Below are 24,000 nucleotides of genomic sequence, written 5' to 3' on the forward strand. Positions count from 1 at the left end.
GATAGATAGATAGATAGATAGATAGATAGATAGGGCTTTTGAGTGTATGGCAATAAGATCAAGCACTTATTTCAGGTTTAAAGAAGACTGGGTCTTTTTTCAGGGAAGGAAGGAGGGAAGGAAGGGAAGGAAGGAAGGGAGGGAGGAGGGAAGGGAGGAAGGAGAGAAGGGAGGAAGGGAAGGTAGGAAGGAAGGAAGGAAGGGAAGGAAGGAAGGAAGGAGGGAGGGAGGGAAGGAGGGAAGGAAGGAAGGAAGGAAGGAAGGAAGGAAGGAAGGAAGGAAGGAAAGGGACGTAATAAATTTCTCATCCACATCAATTTCGGGCTAAATTGTCAAGGGGGTCAAACGGGGAAGCTGGGTTCACATAACAACCACGTTCCTAACGGACGGACTGCAGCGATTCATTTAACAACGGTGGCACAAAGGGCAAAACTCGCAACGGAGCAGCTTCGTAAACCGAGGACTATCTCTACGGTTGTCAGTCTATTGGTGACCGGTATGGAAGGATGCACAACCCATTTTATCCTGAAATTGTGGAACCAGTCTGTCTCGGAGATGCCACAAAATGTCACATCGAGTTTTTTTCCTCTTTTTGTTCGGTCGAGATCTCGGGACGTTTAGCCAAAAGCAGCGGCTGGGAAAGCAGAGCGAAGGGCCGTGCCCCCCGCGTCCCCCCCATCCCTGGACCTGCAATGTGGTTGCCGTGCATTTACCGGGAATGTTTGTCTTCTTTTATTGTCGGGCAGAAAGCTCTCGGCGTTGTTGTGTAGAGGGAAGCCTCATCCCCGGGGAAAATTGGGAAAAAATTATTTGGGAAACCGAGGGAACGCAAAAAAAAAAAGCCAAGTTGCTATAACAGCTGAGTTTGTCCAACGCTTGGGACGTGTGTGTGTGTTTTGGGTGGTTTCACAAGAACACACAAACCCTGCATTTGTCTTTGTCGCTGGTTTAAGGCGTGCCAGAAACCCAGGTTTGAAATGGGATGGGTGGAATTGAGGTAGAAGGAACCTCATGACAGACAACGTGACATCGTTTGGCGGAACCCAGGGGAAGAGCCTTCTCTGTGGTGGCCCCGACCCTCTGGAACCAGTTTCCCCCCCCCCCCGGAGATTAGAACTGCCCCCACCTTCCTTGCCTTTCATAAACTCCTTAAAACCCACCTCTGCCGTCAGACATGGGGGAATTGAGACATCTTTAATAATGGGGTTTTTAGTGTTTTTTAAATTATTAGATTTGTTGTACATTGTTTTATTGTTGCTGTGAACCGCCCCGAGTGTGCGGAGAGGGGCGGCATACAAATCTAATAAATAATAATAATAATAATCGTTGGGACCAATGAAGGAATTGGACAGGACACACCTGGAGGCTGTTGCAGGAGGCAGAGGGGAGCTGGGGATGAGCGTCTTGAGAGTCCCTTAAACCAACTTGTGCGAGAGGACCAAACAAGCCTTTTGGTAGGGGTCCTTGGCGCTCTCTGAGCTGGGTGGTTTTATTGCGGGCGTTTTGTTACCTTTATAGGTAACATCATCAGTGTTAGAAGGGAGTGGGGATTGTGGAGAGGAGGAGGAGGAAGAGGAGAAGGAAGGAAGAGCAGGCAGAGAGGGAAAGAGGAGAAGGAAGAGAAGGAGGAAAAGGAGGAGGAAGAGGAGGAGGAAGAAGAGGAGGAGGACCATGAGGAGGAAGAGGTACAGAAGGAGGAAGAGGAGGACAGGGAAAGAAGAGGAAAAGAAAGAGGAGAAGGAAGAGAGGAAGAGGACGAGGAAAGAACAGTTGGTGAGGGAAAGAGGAGGAGGAGGAAGAGCAGAAGGAAGAGAAGGAGGAAGAGGAAGAGAAGGAGGAGCAGAGGGAGGAAGAGGAAGAGGAGGAGGAAGAAAAGGAGGAAAAAGAAGAGGAGGAGGAGGACAGGGAAAGAGGAAGAGGAGAAGGAGAAGGAAGGAGAAAATGGAGGGGGAGGACAACTATGGGGTCCTTGATGCTCTCTGAGCTTGGTAGTTTTTCTCGCAGACGTTTCATTACCAAGCTACATAACGTCAGCAGTATTAGAAAGGAATGGAGTTTGTGGAGAGGAGGAGGACTGTGGGGTCCAGGATGCTCTCTGAACTTGATTCTTTTATTGAGTCTACGGAGTCTACGGAGAGGGGCGGCATACAAATCCAATAAATAAATAAATATATTGAAGACCTTTTATTATCCAACTAGGTAACCTCACCAGTGCTAGGAGGGGGAGATGATTTTTCTCCTTCTCTATTTATACTCAAGTGGCTGCTGTAACAGTGTCAAAGGTGTTAATGGTTTTGGTCCTTATTTCATTAGGTTGGTGGTCTTTATCATGTTTATCCCAGGTGCCAGTCCCTTGATTGAGGCCATCCTTGATTATTGGCCTGATGTTAATTTTTGGCCTTAATCTCTGCTTATCTGGGTGTTCATCCCTGGTTTCGTTCTCTTTTGTTCCCTTTGGGGTTGTTTGATTGTCTCTCTTGAATGGTTTGTAAACGCTGTTTATCTCTCTGTGCCCGATGATGGCCAATTTGTCGGCGTGCCAGGTTTCTAGGAATTCTCTCTCTCTTTTTAAAAAAATATATATTTTTATTGATTTTTAACAAGTTTAATATACACACGACATAAAACAGTGCATGGTGAAAAATGCCCACCCATCCCCCGATATGGCTTAAAGTGGGTTATATAAGAAACACCCCCGATATGGTGGTGGGGTTTCGAGGAATTCTCTCAGCATCTTGGGACCTGGCTTTGATTTTGGATGCTCTCTGCTTCTCAGTGGTCACCGTGGTGAACTCACTCCATGGGTTGTGCAGGAAAAGGGTTTCCAGTTGATGTTCTCTCCGCATCCTTGAACATCATAAAAACACCACCTAGCATCCATAAACACCAATCGGTTTCAATCAATCCATCAGAATACAGCTGGAAGGGACCTCGGAGGTCTTCAAGTCCAGCCCCCACTCTAGCAGGAGACCTTACATTATCCCAGACAAAGTGGCTGTCTGGTCACTTCTTAAAAACCTCCAGCGATAGAACACCCACAAACCTCTGGTGGCAAACTGTTCCACAGGTTAATTATTAGAAACATAGAAGACTGACGGCAGAAAAAGACCTCATGGTCCATCTAGTCTGTCCTTATACTATTTCCTGTATTTTATCTTAGGATGGATCTATGTTTACCCCAGGCATGTTGAAATTCAGTTACTGTGGATTTATCAACCATATCTGCTGGAAGTTTGTTCCAAGGATCTACTACTCTTTCAGTAAAATAATATTTTCTCATGTTGCCTTTGATCTTTCCCCCAACTAACTTCAGATTGTGTCCCCTTGTTCTTGGGTTCACTTTCCTATTAAAAACACTTCCCTCCTGAACCTTATTTAACCCTTTAACGTATTTAAATGTTTCGATCATGTCCCCCTTTTCCTTCTGTCCTCCAGACTATACAGTTGGAGTCCATGAAGTCTTTCCTGATACATTTTATGCTTAAGACCTTCCACCATTCTTGTAGCCCGTCTTTGGACCCGTTCAATTTTGTCAATATCTTTTTGTAGGTGAGGTCTCCAGAACTGGACACAGTATTATTCCAAATGTGGTCTCACTAGCGCTCTATATAAGGGGATCACAATCTCCCTCTTCCTGCTTGTTATACCTCTAGCTATGCAGCCAAGCATCCTACTTGCTTTTCCTACCGCCCGACCACACTGCTCACCCATTTTGAGACTGTCAGAAATCACTACCCCTAAATCCTTCTCTTCTGAAGTTTTTGCTAACACAGAACTGCCAATACAATACTCAGATTGAGGATTCCTTTTCCCCAAGTACATTATTTTACATTTGGAAACATTAAACTGCAGTTTCCATTGCTTTGACCATTTATCTAGTAAAGCTAAATCATTTACCATATTACAGACCCCTCCAGGAATATCAACCCTATTGCACACTTTAGAGTCATCAGCAAATAGGCAAACCTTCCCTACCAAACCTTCCCCTATGTCACTCACAAACATATTAAAAAGAATATTCTCAGTGTCAGGATGTTTTCTGCTTGATGGTTTCTTGGGTGTTAACCTCTGCTTATCCGGGTGTTGATAGCTGGCTAGGAGTGGTTTTGGTCTTTTGGTTTCCTTTTTAATCATTTGATTGTCTCTTTGGAACGGTGTGTAAATGTTGCTTATCTCTATGTGCCTGTTGATGGTTAATTTGTTTCAGTGTCAGGAAGTTTCTCCTTCATTCTGTTCTGTCGGGCTCTCTGGTAGAATCCTCCAAAAAATGCACAGGTACAAATTTCAGACACACACATGTTTGAAAATTCAAAACAATGTTCTTTATAATGAAAATTCACTTAAACCAAGCCCTTTTTTGGTACAGCAAAGAGCCCTCGTCTCCAAACAAACTGGTAATTTGTACAAGTCCCTTATCAGTTCTGAGATACTCAGCTTGCAGCTGTGAGGCAATTCACAGTCCTTCTTTTTTCACAAAGTGACACACACTTTGCTCTGGTTTAGTTTCAAAGCGGGGAAAATCAGCACGCAAAGGTCAAAGTCAGTAAAGCAGTCACGAAACACAACGATCAGATAATCCTCCACAATGGCCAAACCCACAGGCTGCTCTTTATAGCAGCCTCACTAATGACCACAGCCCCACCCAACCACAGGTGGCCTCATTTTCTTTGATAATAATCTCTCAGTTGTTGCTGCCTATGCATCGCTCTCCGCATGTGTGGCTACATCATGAACTCTTGTTCCGAATCCAAGGAGGAGCTAGATAATTGATCTCCTTCTGAGCTGTCTGCCCCACTCTCCTCCTCCCTGTCACTCATGTCTTCTTGGTCAGAGGAGCCTTCATCATCAGATTCCACTGGGGGCAAAACAGGCCTGCAGCATGTGGATGTCTCCCCCACATCCACAGTCCTTGGGGCAGGAGCAGGGCCAGGTTAGAACAGAATAGACTCATTACTTTAATTCTCTTGTGAATTTCAATCCCTTGGTTCACCTCCTTGCTGGTAAAGATAGCAGAGAGAGAAAAAATAGCTTCCTTTTCGGTGTGTCAGGGCTTTGATGTTCTCTGCTACTTGCAAATCATACTACTTGCTTCCTTTAACATCGAATGGCAGTAATTTTTTTCGCCCCCAGTTTTTTAAACACAGATATGGAGAGAGATTGTGCTGAGGTCAAGGGTCATGCTGTGGCATTCCCCCAGCCAGGCTCTCTATCCCAAAAGCAGATGATTGCTCAGTGACACATACTGACTGGCTCCTGTGGGCTGTTACATTCTTAGCCGAGTGCTCAGAAATGTCTCCTCTCCAAAAGCCTCCTGTGATCCTAGCTCAGCCCTGTCATTTTCCATCCTTTGTCCCGTTCGGAGGAGAAGGACCATGGTTGGTCTCTCATCTCCACCATTCCTTCTGTGCTCTTGGCTGAAATCATCCGCCCACTCACCCATCCATGATCCACCCACCCACCCTTCCTTCCTTCCTTCCTTCCTTCCTTCCTTCCTTCCTTCCTTCCTTCCTTCCTGTCTTCCTTCCTTCCCTCCCAAATTCTAAGCCATCCATCCATCCATCTATCCATCCCCCTTCCTTCCTTCCTTCCTTCCTTCCTTCTCTCTCTCTCTCTCTCTTTTTTATAAAAAAAATACATTTAAAAAAATACAGGAAATAAAGAAAATAGGAATGGAAAGAAAATGACTTCACCGGGGCCCCTCACTCATCCTTACTCAGAAAGTCATCTGAGCTGCCACAAGGCTGATAAGGCACATATTTTCCTTTTAAAAAGTTTTTTTTAAAATAATTTTTATTGAAATATATACATTAAGAAAAAAAAACAGTATGAAAAGAATGGTGGAAGGTCTTAAGCATAAAACGTATCAGGAAAGACTTCATGAACTCCATCTGTAGAGTCTGGAGGACAGAAGGAAAAGGGGGGATATGATCGAAACATTTAAATATATTAAAGGGTTAAATAAGGTTCAGGAGGGAAGTGTTTTTAATAGGAAAGTGAACACAAGAACAAGGGGACACAATCTGAAGTTAGTTGGGGGAAAGATCAAAAGCAACGTGAGAAAATATTATTTTACTGAAAGAGTAGTAGATCCTTGGAACAAACTTCCAGCAGACGTGGTTGGTCAAGCCACAGTCATTGAATTTAAACCTGCCTGGGATAAACATAGATCCATCCTAAGATAAAATACAGGAAATAGTATAAGGGCAAGCTAAATGGACCAGGAGGTGTTTTTCTGCAGTCAATTTCTAAAAGAAAAAGAAAAGAGTCCTCGGAGAGGGGGCAACATATAAATCCAATCAATAAGTCAATCAATCATAAACACAACATACAAACAAACATTAACAACCCCCCCTTCCCCCAAAATTAGATTAAAATATTCTCATCCACTAAACTGTCTCAAAAGTCTTTCTTACAGGTATGTCAGTAGGCAAAAGGAAAATTGGTTATTTAATTAATGCTTGTTGCCGCCTTGTTTCTATCGTTATTGCAATTTTTTAGTTAATAAAAATCATCTGCTTTATTATAGACGTTTAAAAGGTTATTATTTTAATAACATTATTTTTCTTTCTTTTGTATCTAATTCATAATTATGCTCATTTTTTTCCTACTTGTTGAAGTGGGCCGGCAGCAAATTGTGTGCTTACAATTTTTAATCTTTCTTTTCTCTCTCTCTCTGTGTTTCTTTCTCTCTCTGTCTCCCTCTCTCTCTCTCTCTCTCTTTCTCTCTCTCTCCATCTCTCTCTGTTTCTTTCTCTCTCTCCCCCCCTCTCTCAATCTTTCTGTTTCTTTTTCTCTCTCTCTCTCTCTTTCTTTCTCTCTCTCTCTCTCTCCCTCTCTCTTTCTTTCTCTCTCTCCCTCTCTCTCTCCCTCTCTCTCTCTCTCAATCTCTCTCTCTCTCTTGGAAAAATGCAGGCCCTGCCACCAGATCACGGAGAAGTAGCCCTGACGGTGGGCGGCAAGGAAATCGTGCTGATCCTGGAAAGAAACCAGTAAGTGAGCGTGTGATGTTTAGTCTCGTGGTCCAACTCAAAAACAGTTCACCCTACGAAACACTTTGCGAACGGCACACTCATTCAAAACAGGGGTGGAGAATGGTTTGTTGGTCTGAATATTGGGAACCATTTATTTTCACCTTCTTTGGCATTTTTCGACGCATATATTCCCCGCGAGCCTGTCTTTGCAACCTAAGGGACTAGAAACTTGCTGGTTTGTTAAGGTAGTTCATTAGTTATTTCTGCACGGCTGAAATAAGAAGGAAGAGGAAGAGAAGGAGGAGCAGGGAAAGGAAGAGGAGGAAGAGAAGGAGAAGGAGGAATAAGGAGGAGGAGAAGGCGTAGGAAGAGGAAGACAAGGAGGAGGAAGAGGAGGAGGAAGAGGAGCAGGAGGAGGAAGAGGAAGAGGAGAAGGAGGAAGAAGATAAAGGAAGAGAAGGAGGAGGAGAAGGAGGAAGAGAAGGAGCAGGAGGAGGAAGAAGAAAAGGAGGAAGAAGATGGAGGAGGCAGAGGAGGAAGAGGAAGAGGAGAAGGAGGACAAGGAAGAAGAGGAGGAGGAGGAGGAAGAGAAGGAGCAGGAGGAGGAAGAGGGAAAGGAGGAAGAAGATGGAGGAGGCGGAGGAGGAAGAGGAAGAGGAGAAGGAGGACAAGGAAGAAGAGGAGGAGGAGGAGGAAGAGAAGGAGGAGGAAGAGGAGAAGAGGAGAGGGAGGAAGAAGATAGAGGAGGAAGAGAAGGAGGAGGAAGAGGAGAAGGAGGACGAGGAAGAGGACGAGGAGGAGAAGAAGGAGGAATGAGGAGGAAGAGGAAGAAGAGAAGGAGGGGAAGAGGGGAAGAGGAGGAGAGGGAAGGAGCTGGAGGAGGAAGAAGAGGAAAAGAAAAAAGAAGAGGAGGGGGAGGACAACTGTGGGGTCCTTGAATTTTAATTTCATTTTCTAAATGTATTACATTTGTAAATCCACACTCACTGAATTTAAACATGCCTGGAATAAACACACTGTATATCCATCCTAAGATAAAATACACAAAATAATATAAGGGCAGACTAGATGGACCAGGAGGTTTTTTTTTTCTACAATATATATATAATCATAATAATAGTAGCAATGACAAGCAAACGTTGTTTATTGTTGAACTACTCCAGGTCAGTTTTTATAATTTTTGATTGACTTGCCTTAACAATCACCGCTCCAAACTTGACTGTAAAAAATATGATTTCAGTAACCCAGTTGTCGAAGCGTGGAACTCATTACCGGACTCCATAGTGTCATCCCCAAACCCCCAACACTTTACCTTTACACTATCCACGGTTGACCTCTCCAGGTTCCTAAGAGGTCAGTAAGGGGCGAGTACAAGTGCACTAGAGTGCCTTCCGTCCCCTCTCCTATTGCTCTCCTATAGCTCCTATAACCTTTCTTCTATTCCTCTATCTCTTCTTCTATTCTTTCATTGATATGTTCTATTACTTTATCTTCTTTTCTATTCTTTCTTAGATATATTTTACTATGAGTATCTCCTCTATAACCTTCATCATGTATTTTACTATGTGTGTATATATATATATATATACCCACTAAAACCCTCATTGTGTATTGGACAAAATAAAGAAATAAATAAAATAAAAATTTAAAAACAATTGGAATTAATCATCCGACGCTGAGCCCAAGGTTGCAGCTTCTGAGAGATCGGCCGCACCTGAGTTTCTTCCGTAGGCGAGGACACCCAAAGGCTACACTGGGTGGTTCCCTTTTCCCCTCTTTTTACAAGCCGGATGCTTAGAATGAGAAAAACCTTTTGTTCGCTGTTTTTTCCCTTAAAAAGATAGAAAAAAACCAAAACCCCACACCCAGCGATGTCTTGTTTTGACAAAGCCAGAATGTGGGTTGTTTGCTCTCTCTCTCCCCCGCCCCTGGATAGGTGTGGGGAGGGCAGGGGGGGCACTCGGGGCCAACTTTCCGAGAAAGGCTGCGGTTTGCAAGCGGAGCAAAAGGAAATTGGTTTAAGCTTGCAATAACATCTGGGCAGACCAAATATAAATAGAATGTCTGCAAACGGCAATGGGATGAACCTGCTCCCTCGTCCGGCTGGCTCCCATTTAACCCCCAAAGCAGCTCCAAATCCCGCCACCAATTTCGCAAGCTTAGCTCCGTCTGTAGACACCCCTAAAATTGATTGGTTAGCCCCAGGTTGGCAAACCTGTAGCCCATGTTTCCACATATTGGACGGCACATGAGGTGCTGCCCTCTATCGCAAGTCATTAAAATGCGTAAGTCATTAAAAACAGGGAAAGAGCCTTCTCTGTGGCGGCCCCAGCCCTCTGGAACCAGCTCCCCCCAGAGATTAGGACTGGCTGCCCTCCTCCCTTTTCGTAAATCATTAAAAACTCCTCTCTGCCGCCAGGCGTGGGGAAATTTGCATACACCCCAATTGTCAAGGTTGGTGTGTGGTTTGATTGGACTGTGTGGTTATTTTATTATAAGGGTTTTAAATTGTATTTTTTAAAAATTGGATTTGTACACTATGTTGTTGTGAGCCGCCCCACGTCTTCAGAGAGGGGCAGCATACAAATCTAATAAATTATTATTATTATGTCAATACAACACAGCCAACGAGATCACTATGCTGGATTTCGTATTTCATCCCCAGTCGGGCGCTTCCCAAGCTCCTAGGACTGCGGGATGTAGATTATTATTATTATTATTATTATTATTATTATTATTATTATTATCATCATCATCAGTTCCAGCACACATGCACGCATTAGCCAGCTGATTTCTGGCCTTTGGGAAGGCCGTTTTGCCCTCTTGAGGCTTCAAGGAAGCTTCCATGAAGCCCCTGAATGCGAAAAACAGCCTAATGGGCAAACCATTAGTTTCTGGTTTTCTTCTTTTCTCTCATTCTGTTTCTCTCTTTGTCTTTCTATCTCATTCTCTCACACTCTTTTTCTCTATCTATCTATCTATCTATCTATCTATCTATCTATCTATCTATCTATCTTTCCTTTTCTCCTGCTGTCTTTCTGTCTGTGTGTCTTTCTCTCTTTCTCTTTCTTTCTATCTTTCCCCCTTTCTGTCTTTCTCCCTCTCCCTCTTTCTCTCTCTGTGTTAGTCTCTTTCTCTTCTCACTCTGTCTCTGTCTCTTTCTCTTTCATTCTGTCTCTTTCTCCTTTCTCTTTTTCTCTTTCTGTCTTTTTCTTTCTCTTTTTCTCTCTGTCTATCTCTGTCTCTCTCTTTCTCTCACACTCTTTTTCTCTTTCTTTTTCTTTCTCTCTGCTTCTTTCTATCTTTCACACTTTTTCTCTTTCTTTTTCTTTCTCTCTTTTTCTTTCTCTCTCTGCTTCTTTCTATTTCTTTCTCTCACACTTTTTATCTTTCTTTTTCTTTTTCTTTCTCTCTCTGCTTCTTTCTATCTTTCTCTCACACTCTTTTTCTCTTTCTTTTTCTCTCTCTCTTTTTCTTTCTCTCTCTGTCTCTTTCTATCTCTTTCTCTCACACCCTTCCTCTCTCTGTGTGTGTCTTTCTCTCTCTCTTTCTCCCCCCCGCTCTGTGTCAGTCCCTCTCTCCCTCCCTCCCTCTCTGCTTTCGATTAATATTCTCGTCGGCTGCCTGGCTTTTTTATTGTCCAGTCCAACATCAGGAAGTGATTTGTCAGCCGGCTGAGCTGGCTTGGATGCCTTTCCCAGCATAGCTGTTGACAGACACCAGGCAGATGGAGGAGGAGGAGGAGGAGGGAGGGTCAAACGTGATTCAGTGTGAGATCACTGGGGATGGGGGGGGAGACTGGGGTTGGGGGGGGGCTTTTGCTGCTGCTGCTGCTGTCTGGGGAGAGACCTCCCTGGAGAACGGAGTGGGGTGTGTGTGTGTTTTCCTTTGGTAAAGGCCGAGTAAAAGGGGAGTTGGTAGCCAAAGCGATCTCCCCAACACAGTGCCAGAAAATAATTAGCATTATAGCATTATAGCACTTAGACTTATGTATTGCTACACAGTGCTTAGAGAGGGCACAGCCCCCTCTAAGTGGTTGACAGAATCGGCCTCTTGCCCCCAACAATCTGGGTCCTCATTTCAGCCACCTCGGAAGGACGGAAGGCTGAGTCCACCTGGACACGGTCAGGATTGAACTGCTGGCAGTTGGCAGAATTAGCCTGCAATACTGCATTCTAATCACTGCTGCACCACAGGAAGAAGAATGAGAAAAGGAAGGAAGGAAGGAAGGAAGAAAGAGTAGGAAAGAAAGAGGGAATAAAGGAAAGAAGGTAGGAAAGAAAGAAGGAAAGAAGGAAGGGAGGAAAAATAAGGGGTGGGAGGGAGGAAAGGAAGGAAGGAAAAGTAGAAAAGAAAGAAGGAATGAAGGAAAGAAAGAAGGAAAGAACAGAGGGAGGAAGAATAAGGGGAGGGAGGGAGGAAGGAATAAGGGGTGGGAGTGATGAAGGAAGGAATAAGGGGTGGAAGGGAGGAAAGGAAGGAAGGAAGGAAAGAAGGAAGGAAAGAACGGAGGGAGGAAGAATAAGGGGAGGGAGGGAGGAAGGAAGGAATAAGGAGAGGGAGGAAGGAAGGAAGGAAGGAAAAGTAGGAAAGAAAGAGGGAACAAAGGAAAGAAGGTAAGAAAGAAAGAAGGAAAGAAGGAAGGAAGGGAGGAAAATAAGGGGTGGGAGGGAGGAAAGGAAGGAAGGAAAAGTAGAAAAGAAAGAAGGAATGAAGGAAAGAAAGAAAGAAGGAAAGAGAGGGAGGAAGAATAAGGGGAGGGAGGAAGGAAGGAATAAGGGGTGGGAGTGATGAAGGAAGGAATAAGGGGTGGAAGGGAGGAAAGGAAGGAAGGAAGGAAAGAAAGAAGGAAAGAACGGAGGGAGGAAGAATAAGGGGAGGGAGGGAGGAAGGAAGGAAGGAAAAGTAGAAAAGAGGGAACGGAGGAAAGAAGGAAGGAAGGAAAGAAAGAAAAGGAAAGAACAGAGGGAGGAAGAATAAGGGGAGGGAGGGAGGAAGGAATAAGGGGTGGGAGTGATTCATGCCAAAGGCAGCCCCCCTTTCCCAGCCACTGAGAGAGAAAAGTAAGGCTCTTTCGTGTCGGCTTCGCCTGGTACACAAACCGCTCTGGTGCGGGTCTTGTGATAACAACAAAAGAGTCTGTCCTACTCCATTTAAGGCACAACTCTGGCAGTCTCGTCCGGCCAAGTTGGCTGGCTGTTAGAAGGGAGGGAGGGAGGGAGGAGGAGGAGGAGGACTGTGGGGTGCATAGTCCTCTCTGCTTTCTTGCACACGTTTCATTACCCAGCTAGGTAACATCAGCAGTGTTATTAGGGAGTGAGGTGTATAGAGAGGAGAATTTGTCTGTCTGTCTGTCTGTCTGTCTGTCTGTCTGTCTGTCTGTCTGTCTGTCTGTCTGTCTGTCTGTCTGTCTCTCTCTCTCTCTCTCTCTACCATCCATCCATCCATCCATCCATCCATCCATCCATCCATCTATCTATCTATCTATGTATCTATCCCCCCCACACTCAGTCCTTTCCAATTTTAGACTTTCTCCTTAGTTCTAAGTTGCTTCTCTTCTTGTTTAGTTTCCACCCATTGCTTCTTGTTCTGCTCTCAGGTGCTTTGGAGAATAGCTTGACTCCCTCTTCTTTGTGGCAACTCCTGAGATACTGGAAGACTGCTATCATGTCTCCCCTGGTCCTTCTTTTCATTAAACTAAATATACCCAGTTCTTGCAACCGTTCTTCATATGTTTTAGCCTCCAGTCCCCTAATCCTCTTTGTTGCTCTTCTCTGCACTCTTTTTAACATCTCAACATCCTTTTTGCATCATGGGGACCAAAACTGAATGCAGGATTCCAAGTGTGGCTTTACCAAGGCCTTATAAAGTGGTATTAACACTTCACGTGATTTTGATTCTATCACCTTGTTGATGCAGCCTAGAACTGTGTTGGCTTTTTTGGCAGCTGCTGCACACGGCTGGCTCATAGTGAAGCAATAGTCCATTCTCTTCCTTATTCTCTGCAGGTTGCTGTCTCCAGGTTACACAGAGGTACATTACGGCGAAGATGGGCAGCCGGTAACCGTCTCCCCCAAACACACGGTGAGTAGAACGAGTTTTGTGAAGCTGCAGGTAAGATTTGAGATACAGCTCAGCCCTGCAAATGATATTAGGGGGAAAATAAAAATGATTTACAGGTAGTTCTCAACTTGCAACTATTCATTTAGTGGCCAAAGCTACAAGGGCACTGAAAAAAGGGACTTATATGATCAGTTTTCACACTTAATGACCATTTGTGGTGTCTCTTTGGTCATGAGATCAAAATTCGGATGCTTGGCAATGGATTCGTACTTATGATGGTTGTGTTGTTGTCCCAGGAGCATGCGATCGCATTTGACCACCTTCTGACTGTTGTGGTGGGCTTCAGGCCAGCTCCTGTGGTTGCTGATTTTGACGTAGAGGAGTGGGGGCCATCTGTTCACAGAAGACCAGTTCTGGCTGCAGGACGAATCAGACAGTGAACCAGAAGCAGAGACAGGGAGAGAGAGGGAGCAGGAAGGGATTGGAGAGGGGAATGGATTCAGTCAGCTCTCCAGCCAGAGGTTCATCTGAATCAGAAGGGGAAGAGTTAATGAGTAATCCTATTCTGAATGCTCAGGTGCAGAGAATGCTGGGAAGAGAAGAGCAGCTGCGCAAGTGCAGAAACAGATTATAGGGCACAGGTGATGAGACTTAATGATGCTGCTGCAACCTTGAAAAAAGGGGAGGGTTGGAGAGATCTGTGTGGGAGATTATCGTTCAGCTTTGGAGAGAGACATTGATGCATCGTGGTTTCGTTTTGGCCTTTGGATCTCCGTGACATTCTGACATTCCGATTGTGAGTTATTGCTGGTTGCTGTAAACCTGAAAGGCTCTTGCAGGGACGGATGTAATTAACTCTGATCTATTGACTACTTAAACTCACATTGCTCTGAAACTTCGTGGTTGGCAGTTTTCTGAATATAAAGAACAATCCTTGTTTGATTTTCACAAATCTGAGTGGGTGCGTTTGATTCATTACTTTGTTCTTGGGTAGCTTGAGGTGGGGCAGAACACTGACCAGCAAGTTAAGGGGGAAAGCCGGATTCACTTAACGACCGTGTCACTAAACGAAGCACTGCAGTGGTTCACTTAACGAACGCAGCAAGAAAAGTTGTAAAATAGGACTAAAGCTTGCTGAACAAATGTCTTGCTTAACATCAATGGGCTCAATTGCGGTCGTAAGAACAAGGATTACCTGTGGTCCTCAACTTGCAACCGCTTGCTTAGTGACCAAAGTTACAATGAAATTTAAAAAGTGACGTGACCATTTCCCATCACTTGTTTTTATAAACTTTATTGATTTTCTTAAAATTGACAAACATACAAACACACATTTAACATAAAATTGGGGTTGCAGATACCCCGCTTGTTCAAGAAGTCAAATTGCATTACAGAAAAAAGAATACTGTACATTATTAATATGTTAAGTCAACCTATTACTTTAAGTGAAAAGAATTTTTTTTGTTACCTTATTATAAAAAAAACAAACATAAACTTCATATCTAAGCAAAGTACAAACACAAAAATTAAATCCTAACCATGCTACTATTATGCATTTTTAATTCTTCTTTTTGTCTATCCATGTATACACTTTATTCCAAATCACATAAAATTCAGATTCTTCTTGGTTATTTAACCGCCTTGTCATCATATCCATTTCAGCGCAGTCTAATATTTTCTTAATAACCTCCTCCTCTTTGGGAATATCTTCCCCCTTCCAATTTTGCGCATATACTATCCTGGCCGCTGTCGTTATATGAATAACTAAATGTAAAATATCTTTCTTATATTTCTGTTTGTTTATACCTAGTAAGTAAAATTCCGGAGTTTTTTCTATCTCTTGCTTTATTATTTATTTTATTATTCTTTCTATCATTTTCCAATATGTCTTGACTTTGCTACAGCTCCACCATTGATGATAATATGAACCTATTTCTTTTTTACACTTCCAGCACAATGGGGACATATTAGGGAACATTTTTGCAATTCTACATCACTTATGAGTGTTGCGTGATCAAAATTCCGACGTTTGGCAGCTGCCTCGTATTTATGACGCCCGTAGGGTCAAGTGATCCTCGTTTGCGACCTCCTGAGAGGCAGAGTCGCCGAGGGAAGACAGATTCACTTAACAACGGGGTTAGCAACTTAACAACTGCAGTGATTTGCTTAACAACGGTGGCCAAGAAAAAAGTTGTAAAATAGGACAAAACGTAACCAGCGTCTTGCTTAGCAACGGTCATTTTGGGCTCGGTTGTGGTCATAAGTTGAGGACTGCCTATATTTACCGGAATACATCACATCACTATTTTAACTAACCTCTAAATTGCTTTTTAAACTTGGTAAAATTTATAAAATTTATAAATTTTTAATCAGATATAAGACAGAAGAAGAGATGATGAAAGGCCCTATGATTAGTTGGACAAAAAAAATTGGATACCGAATTGATCTGGATGAATGGGAAAAAGGATGGAGATTTAATTGGCAAATTACAAGATCCACTGCATTTGTTTTTTTAATGAAGAAATTTAATAAAAATTATTATTTCTTAAAAAATGCCGCAAATGTTGGTTATATTAATAACCAAATATTGGTTATATAATAATAATTATAATAATTATAATAATTATTATTATATGTCTGTTTTGTTTTGTGTGTACTTCTTCAAAACAATTAGAAAATAAAATAAAATAAATAAACTCTCACTCGGTACTTCCGCCTGTCAACGAACCACTCCAAATCCTGGCTTCTTCCGGGACTTAATTTGAATTTACTGCCAGAAGAGAAATTCAAAAATGTAAACTTCCTGGCCTAGGCGTGGATGGAAACCGGTTTTTTTGCGAGTGTGCCTGACATGGTTGGCTAACAGCCCGTAGTCAAAAGAGGAAGAAATTATCCAGCTGATATTTTTAAAAAATCAAACTTCAACTTAAGTTTGTTTCTCGTGTTCCTACGGCGCCATAATTCCTTCTCCCTGCATAAATGTCTTCTTAGTTTTAAAATTCAGAGGTCAGCAGGGTTAATTCGCCGTTCTGGGGAAATCTTTATTTTCGTGGGTCTGAAAGGGAGGCTTAGAGAGGGGAAAAGCAACAGTGGTCATGCAACTTTCTGTCCTTCTTTTGGGGTTTTGCGGTGGTTGGTTCAGAAAAATCAACTTTTTTTCCCACCCCGTCCTCTGCCCAGATTATACATTTTTTTGGGTGTGTGTGTGTGTGTGTTATAAATTTTTCTTTATTTTTTCTCCAACATACAGTAAAAACAACATGAGCAGTAAAAAAAACACAATATCAGTGTCTAAAACAATAATAAATGATATTTCTTTGATATGTTAAACATTCAGAGAGAAAAAAATGCTAATTATTATTATTACTTACTTACTTACTTACTTACTTACTTACTTACTTACTTACTTACTTACTTACTTACTTACTTACTTAATTTATTGGATTTGTATGCCGCCCCTCTCCGTAGACTCGGGGTGGCTAACAACAGTAACAAAAAACATCATATAAATCCAATACTAAAACAACTAAAAAACCCTTATTGTAAAACCAAACATCCCTACAAACAAACATACCATGCATAAATTGTAAAGGCCTAGGGGGAAAGAATATCTCAGTTCCCCCATGCCTGACGGCAGAGGTGGGTTTTAAGGAGCTTACGAAAGGCAAGGAGGGTGGGGGCAATTCTAATCTCCAGGAGGAGTTGGTTCCAGAGGGCCGGGGCCGCCACAGAGAAGGCTCTTCCCCTGGCCCCCACCAAATGACATTGTTTTGTTGACGGGACCCGGAGAAGGCCCACTCTGTGGGACCTAACCGGTCGCTGGGATTCATGCGGCAGAAGGCGGTCTCATAGATACCTTGGTCCGGTGGCATGAAGGGCTTTATAGGTGATGACCAACACTTTGAATTGTGACCGGAAACTGATCGGCAACCAATGCAGACTGCGGAGTGTTGGTGTAACATGGGCATATTTAGGAAAGCCCATGACTGCTCTCGCGGCCGCATTCTGCACGATCTGAAGTTTCCGAACACTTTTCAAAGGTCGCCCCATGTAGAGAGCGTTACAGTAGTCGAGCCTCGAGGTGATGAGGGCATGAGTGACTGTGAGCAGTGACTCCCGGTCCAAGTAGGGCCACAACTGGTGCACCAGGCGAACCTGGGCAAACGCCCCCCCCTCACCACAGCTGAAAGGTGGCTCTCTAATATGAGCTGTGGCCCAAGCTGTGGACCCTCTCAGAGGGGGTCAATAATCCCCCCCCCGGGTTATTATTATTATTTATTTATAAGATGCTTTTAATATATACTTTTTATCCTCTTCTTTGCTAAATTAATTGAAATTAACTACACATGAGACATATTTCATCTACAGATAGCAATATTATAAAATCTAATCCCTTATAGTCCCTTTTTCTTTTCTTTTAAAAAAAATATATGTTTATGATAGTTTTTAAAACAATACATAATCTTATTGACAGGTGAATCAGCATCTTGTACATACATTTTTATCTATATTGTATTTAACTATTTTTATATATCTTGATGTTTTATTCCAGCGTTTGTTGTGAGTTCCTTTTTTTTAGTCCAAAAATACCATTTTTTCCAGATTGCATAGCTGTCCGAATCGTTTTGATTGCTTACTTCCATGGTCATCTCCGCACACTCATATAATTTATTTGTGATCTCTTTGTCCTCTGATGATAATAACAATAACAATAACAACAACAATAATAATAAAAATTATTATTATTATTATTATTATTATTATTATTAATTAGATTTGTATGCCGCCCCTCTCCGAGGACTCGGAGCGGCTGTGGATTCTTCCATTTTTGCGCAAATACGATCCTTGCCGCCGTTATTATATGTAGGGTTAAATATTTTACATTTGGCTAGAAATCAGAAAGAACAAGTCAATTCCCAAATGATCGTAAATGTAAATATTACATAAAAAATGGGAAGTGAAACGTCTTCAAGAAAAAAATAATCAAGTCCAGCTGCCTGTCACAAAAGTGTCGGTCATGACTTGGTTGATGGAGAATCTCCATAGGTACCTAGCTTGACAAGATATGTGTTAAATTAAAAAACAAAATGCATCTTAAAACTCTGCTCCTTTCCCAAACTTCGGTGAAAGTTTGGGAAAGGAGTAGAGTTTTAAAATGCATTTCGTTTTTTAATTTTTAAAATTATATACACATAAAACACCTACATAAAGACAGAGAAACATATATGGATACAATTCCCCCATGTTTACAGTAAATATCTCTCAGTTTGCATCCACCCATATACTTTCCTTATACAAATAAATTTACATTTTTATTAATTACTTCTTTCTCTGTTCTTTCTTCTTCTACATTATTCTATACAACGATCCATAAAGATTTGATGTTATTCTTCCATGTAGTTCAACTTTTATCTATTCTTCCTTCCTTCCTTTCTCTTCCTTCCTTCCTTCCTTTCTTTCTCTCCCTCTTTCTCTCTCTCTCTCCTTCCTTCCTTCATTTCTCTCCCTCCCTCTTTCTTTCTCTCTCCCCTTCCTTCCTTCCTTCTTTCTTTCTTTCCTTCCTTCCTTCCTTCCTTCCTTCTTTCTTTCTTTCTTTCTTTCTTTCTTTCTTTCTTTCTTTCTTTCTTTCTTTCTGCCCTTCATGTAATTTATTCCATACTGAGTAGTATTCAGTGTATTTCTTTTATTTTCCTCGTTAATTGGTCCATTTGAGCGCAATCCAATATTTTTCTAATTATGTCCTCATCTATTGGGGTTTCCTGGTTTTTTTCCAAAATTGTACATATGTTATCCTAGCCGTAGTAGTGATGAGTTTAATGAAATAGATTATTTCCTTTTTATATTTGTTTATAATTTTTAAAATTCATTTCTTGTCGCCTGTTAGTTGGGGAATCGGCGGTCGAGCCAAACAAATAGAGCAAAGATTATTTCATTGTTGATAAAAGGTTTGTTTTCGATGCTCCAGTGCCCCCAAAATGAGATTAGTTTAAATAATAAACCATCTGTTGGGTTTGAAATTAGCTGGATTGTTAATTTTAATTAGTTTTGAGACGCTGCAGAAATCCAGATTGATTCCACAGGCAAAGTTTGCAACAATCTCACCTGAGCAAACAATTGCTGATGCAGGTGGTCTTCGACTTACAACTGGCTGTTCATTTAGTGACCACTCAGAGTTACAAGGAGACTAGAAAAAAGGGACTTATTATTATTATTATTATTATTATTATTATTATTATTATTAATTAGATTTGTATGCGCCCCTCTCCGTAGACTCGGGGCGGCTCACAATAATAACAAGAACAATGTAAGAACAAATCTAATAATTTAAAAAACGCTAAAAGCCCCATTATTAAAAGCAAACGTACACACAAACATCCCACGTATAAACTGTATAGGCCTGGCGGAGATGTCTCAGTTCCCCCATGCCTGACGGCAGAGGTGGGTTTTAAGGAGCTTACGAAAGGCAAGGAGGGTGGGGGCAATTCTAATCTCCAGAGGGAGCTGGTTCCAGATGGTCGGGGCCGCCACAGAGAAGGCTCTTCTCCTGGGTCCCACCAGACAACATTGTTTAGTCAATGGGACCCAGAGAAGGCCAACTCTGTGGGACCTAACCGGTCACTGGGATTCGTGCGGCAGAAGGCGGTCCCGGAGATATTCTGGTCCGATGCCATGAAGGGCTTTATAGGTCATAACCAACACTTTGAATTGTGACCGGAAACTGATCGGCAACCAATGCAGACTGCGGAGTGTTGGTGTAACATGGGCATATTTAGGGAAGCCCATGATTGCTCTCGCAGCTGCATTCTGCACGATCTGAAGTTTCCGAACACTTTTCAAAGGTCGCCCCATGTAGAGAGCATTACAGTAGTCGAGCCTCGAGGTGATGAGGGCATGAGTGACTGTGAGCAGTGACTCCCGGTCCAGATAGGGCCGCAACTGGTGCACCGCTGTTCGCACTTAATGACCACTGCAGCGTTCCCCCAAAGCAGCGATGGGCTCCTATGGGTACGACCAGACACGCAGACCCGGTAGTGAAGTTATGGTCAGGTATGCAGACTCGATAGAAGAAAATTGAATTTTTTTTTCTTTTGAGTATGCTCTGAGTATGTTTTTCCTATCGCAGTAAATGAGGTGGAATGTGTATAATTTTAGAAGAGCTGTGCGCGCATGTGGTGTGTGGTATATATAGTAGATAATGCACAGAATGCAGCTGCGAGAGCAATCATGGGCTTCCCCAGGTATGCCCTTGTCACACCAACACTCCGCAGTCTGCATTGGTTGCCAATCAGTTTTCGGTCACAATTCAAAGTGTTGGTTTTGACCTATAAAGCCCTTCATGGCATCAGACCAGAATATCTCCGGGACCGCCTTCTGCCGCACGAATCCTAGCGACCAGTTAGGTCCCACAGAGTGGGTCTTCTCCAGGTCCTGTCAACAAAACAATGTCGTTTGGCGGGACCCCAGGGAAGAGCCTTCTCTGTGGAGGCCCTGGCCCTTTGGAACCAGCTCCCCCCAGAGATTAGAATTGCCCCCACCCTCCTTGCCTTTCGTAAGCTTCTTAAAACCCACCTCTGCCGTCAGACATGGGGGAACTGAGATATTCTTTCCCCCTAGGCCTTACAATTTATGCATGGTATGTTTGTATGTATGTTTGGTTTTATAATAAGAGGTTTTTTAGTTGTTTAGTATTGGATTGTTACATGCTGTTTTTTATCACTGTTGTTAGCCGCCCTGAGTCTGTGGAGAGGGGCGGCATACAAATCCAATAAGTAAGTAAGTAAATAAGTAAGTAAGTAAGTAAGTAAGTAAGTAAGTAAGTAAGTAAGTAAGTAAGTAAGTAAGTAAGTAAGTAAGTAAATATTTCCTTAACCACGCTCTCCCTTAGCAGCAGGAATTTTGGGCATCCTCTGTTGCGGTGGTTCAATCTACATGGCTACCTGTTGTGTTCAATTTTTGTGACCTCTCTTTCCAGGAGTTGTGTTATTTTCACGGCTACGTCCGAGGACACGCGGATTCCTGGGTGGTGCTTAGTACCTGCTCCGGCTTCAGGTAAGAAGAGAACGCAGAAGAAAAGAGGGACCTTGGAGGTCTTCCAATCCAACCCGTGATGGTGAACCTATGGCGTGCATGGGTGGCACACAGAGCGCTATCGAAGGGCACGTGCGGCGTTGCCCTATATTAACTCCAGCATGCATGCCGGGCAGCTGATTTTCGGCCTTGAGAAAGGCCATTTTGCCCTCTGGAGACTTCATGGAAGCTCATGGAGTGCGAAAAACAGCACAACATAAAGCAGAAAGACTTCATTATTTGACTGAAAGAGTAGTAGATCCTTGGAACAAACTTCCAGCAGACGTGGTTGATAAATCCACAGTAACTAAATTTAAACATGCCTGGGATAAACATAGATCCATCCTAAGATAAAATACAGGAAATAGTATAAGGGCAGACTAGATGGACCATGAGGTCTTTTTCTGCCATCAGTCTTCTAGGTTTCTATGTTTCATGAACTCCATCTATAGAATCTGGAGGACAGAAGGGAAAAGGGGGGACATGATCGAAACATTTAAATATGTCAAAGGGTTAAATAAGGTTCAGGAGGGAAGTGTTTTTAATAGGAAAGTGAACCCAAGAACAAGGGGACACAATCTGAAGTTAGTTGGGGGAAAGATCAGAAGCAACATGAGAAAATATTATTTTACTGAAAGAGTAGTAGATGCTTGGAACAAATTTCCAGCAGACGTGGTTGACAAATCCACAGTAACTAAATTTAAACATGCCTGGGATAAACATAGATCCGTCCTAAGATAAAATACAGGAAATAGTATAAGGGCAGACTAGATGGACCATGAGGTCTTTTTCTGCTGCCAATCTTCAAGAATAGAATGGAATGGAATAGAATAGAATAGCATAGAATAGAATAAGCTGGAAGGGACCTCGGAGGTCTTCTAGCCAGCCCCTCAAATCAAGCAGGAAACCCTATACCCATGATGGTTAGATGCTTGGAACAAACTTCCAGCAGACGTGGTTGGTCAATCCGTAGTCACTGAATGTAAACATGCCTGGGATTTATTTATTTATTTATTTATTATTTGGATTTGTATGCCGCCCCTCTCCTAGGATAAAATTACAGGAAATAATACAACAGTTAACAACAGTTAAATCAGTTTGGAGGTGACGTAGTTATAGATGGTCATTCTCTCTCTCTTTCTCCTCCTTTCTTCTCTAGTAATTCTCTCTTCGCTGGTCTTTCATTTGGGGCTGTGCAATCTCAGGGGCCCCCCACCACCAACACTTCCTGCCTCCCCCCCAATACCCCACCTTTCCTCTGAACATTAATTATAATAATTATGATTTATTAGATTTGCATGCCGCCCCTCTCCGCAGACTTGGGGCGGCTCGCAACATCCGACTCCCAGGATTGTGGAGGATGCCTTTGAATGTTTTTCCAGACCCAGGGAAGGGGGGACAGAAGAGTTGGGGTGGGAAGGGGGGGGGCTAGGCTCTTCCTGCATGGGGACCGCCCCCCTTTGAATCCCCTCCCTCCCAGCCAAGGGAGCCGGCTTCCGCAAGACCCCAAAATAGCCCTGCCAGCCTCTCTCTCTCTCTGGCTAAGCCAAAAAAATGCCGGCCAGTGAAGTCACCCTTCAGCTATGCAGCCCCCACACAGGGACCCCCTACCCCTCCTTTCCTCTCTCACGGCCCAGTCCTCATTCCCGACTCCTGAGGTCAGCCGGAAGCCTTTCCCCCCGCCACTCTTTCCCTTGTGGACAGGGCCACGGATGGAGAGCCACGGAAATCTCTCTCTGCTTCCCAGGCTCGGCAGGACCCGAATTCAAGTCCCCAGTACCTAGATGAGGGTCTTCCTCCTTTTCGTTATTTGGAGATTGCCAAGGCCTTAAGCCAGGCTCCTCCCTCCTCCACAGAGGGGGTCCAAGGCCAGGGTTTTGGTATAGATTATGATTGGATTGTAGTTAAATGGTTTTTAACCTTAGACTAGGTTTTACATTGGGTTTCTTGGTATTTTGTATTGGTTTTATTGTGTAAGCCACCCTAAGTCCGCTGGAGAAGGATGGCCTAGAAATCCAATAGATAGATAGATAGATGGAGGGATGTATGTATGTATGTATGTATGTATGTATGGATGGATGGATAGATAGATAGATAGATAGATAGATAGATAGATAGATAGATAGATAGATAGATTAGATAGACAGACAAACAGATACAGGTGGTCCTCAATTTATGATTACAAGTGAACTCAACTGTTTCTAAATTAGATGCTTGTATTCCATTCTACTCTATTCTTCTCTCTTCTCCTCTTAATAATCTCTTCCCTTCTCCTAATATTTTCTTCTCTTATTTTCTCTTCTATTTTCTCTTCTCCTCTTAATAATCTCCTCTCTTATTTTCCTCTTCTCATCTATCTTCTCTTATTTTCTCTTCTTTTTCTCTTCTCTTAATATTCTCTTATTTCTCTTCTCTTCTCTCTTCTCTTATTTTCTCTTCTTTTTCTCTTCTCTTAATATTCTCTTCTCTTACTTTCTCTTCTCTCCTATCTTGTCTTCTCTTCTCTCTTCTCTTCTCTCCTATCTTGTCTTCTCTTCTGTTCCATCTTCTCTTCTCCTCTCTTCTCTTCTCCTCTCCTCTCTTCTCTTCTCTCCTATCTTCTCTTTTCTTCTCTTCTCCTCTTCTATCTCCTCTTCTCTTCTCTCCTATCTTCTCTTCTCTTCTACTCTACTCTAATCTTTTATTTTTCTTCTCCATCCAGCGGGCTGATCGCCCTGCATCACAACAGCAGTTACTACCTGAAACCTCCAGCCAACACCACCACATCGGAAGCTCACACCCTGTTTCGGGCGAAGGACGTCTTGGTCAAAGGGGCCACTTGCCAACAAGGGGACCTTCTCCCCAACAGCGTGGCTGACATCACTGGAATCTTCCGGCCCTTGAAGCGAGTAGGAGGATC

At 42.9% G+C, this 24,000-nt stretch overlaps 2 protein-coding genes across 2 annotated transcripts in view; one reads left to right on the plus strand and one right to left on the minus strand.

The window, feature by feature from the left end:
- PCED1A (PC-esterase domain containing 1A) overlaps positions 1-24,000 on the minus strand; it is a 405,386-nt gene that overhangs the window by 346,961 nt on the left and 34,425 nt on the right. The gene's annotated exons all lie outside the window — the stretch shown is intronic.
- The window catches only part of ADAM33 (ADAM metallopeptidase domain 33), a 63,777-nt gene that overhangs the window by 15,833 nt on the left and 23,944 nt on the right, over positions 1-24,000 (plus strand). The window contains 4 exon segments of the mRNA XM_070756836.1: positions 6,913-6,989; positions 12,980-13,055; positions 21,007-21,083; positions 23,803-23,989. Coding sequence (XP_070612937.1) covers positions 6,913-6,989; positions 12,980-13,055; positions 21,007-21,083; positions 23,803-23,989 — 417 coding nt within the window.

This window comes from Erythrolamprus reginae, chromosome 7 (genome assembly GCF_031021105.1).
Source record: "Erythrolamprus reginae isolate rEryReg1 chromosome 7, rEryReg1.hap1, whole genome shotgun sequence".
NCBI lineage: Eukaryota > Metazoa > Chordata > Lepidosauria > Squamata > Dipsadidae > Erythrolamprus > Erythrolamprus reginae.